This window comes from Octodon degus, unplaced genomic scaffold (assembly GCF_000260255.1).
Source record: "Octodon degus isolate 3935 unplaced genomic scaffold, OctDeg1.0 scaffold00087, whole genome shotgun sequence".
NCBI lineage: Eukaryota > Metazoa > Chordata > Mammalia > Rodentia > Octodontidae > Octodon > Octodon degus.
This window is the reverse complement of record NW_004524663.1, coordinates 10,310,339-10,317,633: the sequence shown is the minus strand read 5'-3', so window position 1 is coordinate 10,317,633 and position 7,295 is coordinate 10,310,339. Positions and strand designations below refer to the sequence as shown.

General features: G+C 35.5%; 1 protein-coding gene across 9 annotated transcripts in view; it reads left to right on the top strand.

The window, feature by feature from the left end:
- The window catches only part of Spata6l (spermatogenesis associated 6 like), a 99,400-nt gene that overhangs the window by 23,281 nt on the left and 68,824 nt on the right, over positions 1 to 7,295 (top strand). For 8 of the 9 annotated variants that reach the window (XM_023721912.1, XM_023721910.1, XM_023721908.1 and 5 more), the window contains one exon: positions 6,797 to 6,838. The exons of the other annotated variant lie outside the window; for it this stretch is intronic. Coding sequence is in view for 7 of the 8 variants with exons in the window: in XM_023721910.1 (XP_023577678.1) it covers positions 6,797 to 6,838 (42 nt within the window). In the remaining variant the exon portion in view is untranslated. The remainder of the gene's footprint in view (positions 1 to 6,796; positions 6,839 to 7,295) is intronic. 9 annotated transcript variants of the gene reach the window in all.

Below are 7,295 nucleotides of genomic sequence, written 5' to 3'. Positions count from 1 at the left end.
AAAAAAAAAAAAAAAAAAAGCATTTTCTAATCAGTAAAAAAATGTACATCTGTGCTTTCTATAGTCTTTACTCTTATATTTTGGTATATAATCTATCTTGTGTTGAGTTTTGTAAGTGGTACAAGATAGGCCCATTTTCATTCCTTTGTATAGGACTATTTGTCTTAGCATCATTTGATAATAGAATACTCTTTCTTCCCATTGAATGATCCTGGCACCCTTGTTGAAAATCTGCTCACTATTATGTCTACTTTTAGGCTTTCAGTTCTATTCCAGTAATCCCTAAATTATTGTCTGTTAGCACACAATCTTGATTAATGTACTTTTTTTTTTTTTTTTCGGAACCAAGTATTGAACTCAGGCCCTTGCACTTGCCAGGAAAGCGCTTATTCCGCTGAGCCATCTCCCTGGCCCCATAATGTAGCTTTTGTGCTAAGCTTTGAAATCAGAAAATATGAATCTTCCAATTTAGTGTTTTGGTAAGACTTTTGTTTTTTCTTTTTGGGGTCACTTGAGTTTCCATACAAACTTCAGAATCAGCTTATTAATTTCTGTGAAGAATCCATCCAGAATATCAATAGGGATTGCACTGAATCTGTAGATCAATTCGGAGAATATGCTGTATTGCGATCTTAACAACATTAGATCTTCCAATCACAAATGTGAGATGAGTTTCCATTTATATAGGTAATTTTTCTTTTTAAGTTAATGTCTTAGAAACAGACACAGAAACACAGTCCACAAAAAATGTATACCCACTCAGGAAAAGAAAAATAATATGATAATTTTTCAACAGATGCTGTTACCCTCATATGGGGGACCCTAGAGGTTGTATTATATCATATAAAACCCCCTATACTGCTGGCCTTTAGAGAACAAATTGAAAATAGACATGCAGCAATCTCAAAGGTTACCCAAGTTTGCCATACTAATAAATATCTGGAAACTAATGGGTATCACTTTGAGCACCTCTTATAATTGCAGAGGCCAAAGATAATTTGTATTAATCTCATGTCTCAATAAAAATTTAGTATTTAAGTAGTCATACATGTTTTTCTTTTCCTGACGTGTATATACTTTTTTGGTAGAATATATATCTATGTATCTATATAGCTATCTCTACATATATATGGCTTGTGAGACAGTCTCACTTTGTAGTTCAGGCTGGCCTGGAATTTACTGTGTAACACAGGATAGCCTTGACCTCAAGCCATTCCTCCTGCCTTTAGCCTCCTGAGTGCTGGGATTATAGGTGTGCACCATCACATTCAGCCTGTTATTTTTTATTTAGTGACTGCTTTATTTTAAGCATTTTAAATTGAGGTAAAATTTAAGTACAGTGAAATGCACAGCTTTTACTTATAAATTTGATGCATTTTGATGGATGTATATATCAGTGAAACCTATAAATCAATATATAGAACATTTTTATCACTTCAGAGTTTTTCATGGTCTCTTCTGATAAGTTCCCATTCCCAAGGTAATAATATTGTCATTTCTATTACATTTGATTGTTTTTGCTTGTTCTGCATGGTTAAATAACTGGACTTACTCAGTGTGTGATCTTTTGTGACTAATTTCTATTCATTAATCTTTGCTTATTTTCTTCTTTCTATATGGTTTAGGTGTACTTTACTCTTTTTTACCTGTGAAAAAGTAAAAGGTTAGGTAAAGGTTTAGATGATATTGTAATTTTTTTCTCTTTTTTATTTTATTTTTTGAGACAGGGTCTTTCTATGCAGTTCACATTAGCCTTAGGCTCACTATGTAGTCTTTACTGGCCTTAAACTCAAAGAAATGCTCCTGCCTCAGCCTCCTGAGTATGGTTATAGGTGTGTGTCACCATACCCAGTAGGCAGTGTGAATATTAATCACATGCTTCACCTTTAAGAATTCTTTAACTGAGTTTTTACTCAACTGAAAGAATTAGGCCCAAACTCACATACAAACTATATAATAAGAATCAGCAGCAAGTTCTAGGTAACTGGTAACCTAGGTGTCTGGGTACTGGATAAAGAATAGAATCTGATATAATGTCTGCATTTTGTCCTCTGAATAACCACTATGAAGACAACAATATGCAATGTATTATTCATTATAACTGTCCTACTAACCTGTTTTGAAACTGTTTCATTGCTATTTTTTCTCATTAAAATGAATAAAAAATTTAAAAAAATAGAATCAGGATCAGGCTAGGTACTGGGCTGATATATCTGCTGCAACCCACACAGCTCTGGGTGGACCTGGGGAAAACTGTGAAGGGATTTATAAAATAAAGACAAGAGAGGAGAGCTGAGGTTAGGTGGAGGTCTCTTTCCAAAGGGGAGAATAGGAACTGCCCAAGAACTGTAGCACATTTATTTATATACTAAGGAGGTTGATGTCTATTTCACCCTCTCTGCCTAGTAACCAGCTTGTAAGCTGGAACTGCTTGTTTACATGGCTCAAGGAGCTCCCTGTATCCTCCTGCTGTCTTTGTCCTAGCCCTATATGTGTGATCGATTTCCAGCTTCAGCTGCTTCCTGTGAAGACTTGGTATACCAAGTATATTAAGATATTTGAAATTTGGCAAGTATTGATTCCATCACTACAGATAATGTAGGTGGTCTCTTGAGTAGGTGTTCAGGACCAGAAAGGTGGAACAGTAAGAAAATGGCTCAGAAAGCCAGGGAGATACAAGAAAGTAGAACAACTATAGGAATCAAAGGTACGGTGGAAGAGTCACAGATAGCCAGTAGGTCTTTGATGGATTGCTGGAGTGTGATCATGACCTTAATTTGCAGCATGTAGAGAAAACCTGGCTGCTCTTCGTGCTATCCACTGAGACAGAATTCAGAAAGTGATAAGTATGGGAAGAGTTTAACTTTGGACAGGTTGAATTTCTAGTAGCAGTGGGAGATCTGCAGTAATGCAGAACATAACTGAAGCTCTGAAAAAAATAGATGTGGTTTATCAAAAGATATTAGACTCTTCAGTGTGTGTATTTTAATTAAGTTTCAAATGAATGAGATGATCTAGGGAGTGATCACAGAAAAGCCTACAAAGAACCTGAGCAACATGGGGCGGTACTGATAAAGAGAAGTCTATGAAGGAATGGTCTCAAAAGCTCTCTGCAGCGCCATGTGTGGTGGTCCATGGCCGGAATCTCAGTATTCTGGGAGGCCATGGCAGGAAGGTGGCAAGTTCAAGTCCAGCTGGGGCAACTTAGTGACTTGGCAAAACCCTGTCTCCAAATAAAAACTAATAAAGAGATCAAGATATTATATATATATATATATATATATATATATATATAGTTGTTGTTGTTGTTTTTGTTTTAAAAAAGAATTGGGGCCGGGGAGCTGGCTCAGTGGAATAAGCGCTTGCCTGGCAAGCACAAGGGCCTGAGTTCAATCCCCAGTTCCGAAACAAACAAACAAAATTATAGTTTAGTGTGAAGGTCTTAGGTTCAATCTCCAGTACTGCAACAAACAAAAGCAAAACAAACTCTACCATAAGCTGTTTATTAGGATCAAATATATTTCTAAATTATTTGGATCCAATATATTTCTTTTTTTCTATTTTCTTTTTACTTTAAAAAGAGAAAAAAGCCCAATAAAAATGATACAGAATTTCAAAACAAGATGATAGGAAATTAACAATGGATGTTACACTGCATATTGTTACCTTCAAAGTAGTTGCTCAGATTACAAGATGTGGGCATGTAAAATGATCAAACAATATAAACACTGTTCTTTTCAATGAGCTAATATAAATTAGTAGTACAGTTATCTTACCTATCTTATGTGTGTATCTATATATTTATATGTCTGTATAGATTATCAGGCACTAAAACTGTGTTCCAGGCAGATCTGAAGGCAAGTGAATATAAAGCATATGCCACAAAAATGATCCCTTTGAAATTTAGCTTTAAAAAAGGAGACGTAATACCCCCTGTACTGCATTTACCTTTGCATTTGAAAATTAAGAAGCAGGAAGAGGAAATGTCTGTTTGAGATGGATCACTTCTGGCAGGGCACCAGTTCCCTCATACCTCTTTAAATTCAAAAGAAAATTTTAATATTTTCAAATGGACATATAAGAATCAGTATCTTTTTATTTCAGTTTCCAAATAGTAAATCTTGGATAGTAGACTGGAGCAGAAAAAAGAATATGGGGGGGAAAAAACCTGTTCTGAGATCTGTTATAATATCTACAAAATAATATTAGAAGTGATAGTATCTTAAAATATCAAGACTCTGTCCTTGATATTTAAAACAAGTATGAAATGCCATCCCAGCAGGCAATTAAAAGCTGTAGGTATTTCATAAGGCATCCTAATTAACTTATTCCATGGAAGAATGAGATTTATTTATTTATTTTTTGTCTTTTTGAGACAAGTCTCCACCATGCAGTTCAGGCTGGCCTTGAACTCACTTTACAGCCTAGGCTGGCTTCAAATTTACAGCGATCCTCTTGCCTCAGTCTCTTGAGTGCTGAATTACAGGTATACACCACCATGCCCAGCATGGAGGAGCGGGGTTTTTCAGTGGGATATTTTGTGGATCAGGGACCAAGCCTTAGGGGAATACTTAAGTTCAAATGGAACTCTGTTCCTATTAGTTGTGTGACATTATGATGCATTTTTTTCTTTGAGATTTAATTTCCTTATTCATAGCAATGAGGATAGCTCTTATATTCAACTCGTCGGGTTGTGCTGAGAATTAGTCTCATATAAGAAATTTAGAGCCTGAAACAAACTTAGTACTTAATGTCACCATTGGGGTAATGGTAAATAGGTCTACTTTCTCCTAGCTTTTCTTTTGGTGCTGGGAAATGAACTCAGGGCCTTGTGCTTGCAGGAAGGTACTGTGCTGCTAAGCCTTGATCATCCCAGCTCCCTCCTCCCATTGTGAAAGCCTAGAATTTCAGGCCATCTTGGCTTTTAACTTTTTTTTTCCCCTTTCACACACTTACATGGTTTTTGAGTGAAAATTTTGCTTTTTTTTTTTAAAGAAAAAAATCATTAAAGCATATACATAAAAATATTAGCTATGGAAGAACAAAATTAAATAGCATCTTATTCCACATTAGAAAAAAAAAAGGACCAAGGGTGTAAGAAACTAGATTAAGTAAAGGACTGAAAGAAAAGATCTGTTCTATTTGAATTTTATACTTAGCAAACATACCTTTGAAAACTAAAAGTAAGATTTTCTAGTTATACAAACTTGAAATATTTTAATACCTCCAGAAGTAGCATATAGGAAATAACAAAGAGCATAATTCAAAACGCAAGAGAAGTTGCAGTCTGCTCCTGGATGAACAATAAAGAGCTCTCAATATGATAGTTATGCAGGACTATATAAAAGATATATTAGATGAACCCTTATTTAAAGGTCATTGCAGATTTCTGTGAAACAGTACCAATCTTGTGTTGGGTTATACACGTATTTTTTTTCCATATATGTGTGTGTATGTGTGTATAAAAGACAGGGAAGAAGTAATATAAAGTCAACAGAAACTGGAAATGTACTTTTTAAAGTTTCTAATACTAGAAGATATCATACAATGTCTTTTAAATAAATTGTAAGTCAAAGATAGTATAAATCTTAGAACAAAAATTAAGATTAAGCAATATTCAGAAAATTAAATACTATTCAATTAAAAATTAAATGTTTCAAAACAATTGAACTAAGAGAAAGTTTTCATGATAGCAAAGAAGTACTAAGAGTAAAACATAAGATAAATACTGGAATGGCAAGTAAATGACCAGCACTTCTAACAGTTTGAGGATAGGATATCGCACAAAGTTCTAGTGTGTTGTGGACATGCATAATGACCGTGACAATTATTGGTGGCTAGGCATCACTTGTGGTACTGAGCTACAGCTATTTCTTTGAAATCCACCCTGTAAGACTCAGGTGGAATCATAACCCATAGGGTGGAAGAGAAGTCCATCTGTAGAGTGTGCTGATGGAAATATTCTGCTGCTGAACACAAAAGAATAACTGAAAGACTACTACTGTATACCTCTTATTCTCCTGTGTTTAATAAAATTCTGCTTTTGTTGTCTTTTTTTTTCTGTATTTTAAAACAGGGACTCACTATGCAGCTCAGACTCGTAGTGATCCTCCTGTTTTCAACCTCCCCAGCACTGGGATTACAAGCGTGTACCACCATGCCCGGACTCGGTCGAAGGCTCAGGGGTGGGGCTAGTGCAGCCCTGGTCCCTGAGCTTGCCTAAGCAGGCGCTTAGTCCACTGAGCTATCTTGCTGGCTCTGCAGTGCTATTTTTATAACTCACTTCCTGTCATTCCACACCTTCGCCTTATGGATACCTGAGTCATTGTTGATATGGCACTTATTTTAATTATAGTTGCCCGACAGTACCCATGGGAAACTGGTACCAGGATCTCTGCAGTACCAAAATCCACAGTGCTCAAGGCCTTGTATAAAATGATGTAGTGTCTGCTTATAATCTATCCATATGGTATTTTTCATATGCTTTAAATCATCTTTAGAGTACTTATAATGCCTAATGAAACGTCAATGTTACATAAGTAATTTTTCTGTGTTGTTGAATGATGACAAGAAAAAATCTGCACACATTCAGTTCAAATATAACTTAATATATTTTCTTTCTGTAATTGGCTGAATAAGGATGGTAGAACTTGTGAAGATAGATAGTGTTGATTGTGATATTACTATTAATAGTCGTAGAAATGGGGTGCTGTTGTAGCCTATGAAACTTATGCTCTAATCAAAAACTGTGGCAATTTTCTTAGGCATTAAAATCTTATTTTTGTTTCCTTTTTAGGTTTCCTAACCAGGTTTGAATTAATACAGCTAATACCTCCAGGTAATGTGCCAGAATATGCACTTCTAAACTAGCTTAAATTAAAAAGGATTTTGACATGACAAATTGGGAAATTGAAAATCTGTGCTTTTACGTACATATAGCTCATATGTTCATAACTATATAGCGTACATGTTTCCTCCCTGTTTAATTTGGTCTACTACTTAATTCGAGGATATTTTCGTCACCCCGGGAAATAACCCTGCCCCCCTTCGTAGGCATCCCCTCCCCTCCCTCTTCCCCACTGTCCCTGCCCACCACTCATGTACATTCCTCTTCTATTGATCTGCTATTCTGGACTTTTCATACAAATGGAAGCTACACTATGTGTACTTGTACATATGATTCTTTCACTTAGTAGCATTTGAGGTTCAGCCATGTTGTAGCATATGTCAGGTCTTAATTCCTTTATATTCCTCAATTATTTTTTTTTTCAACAAATAACACACTGCATATATTC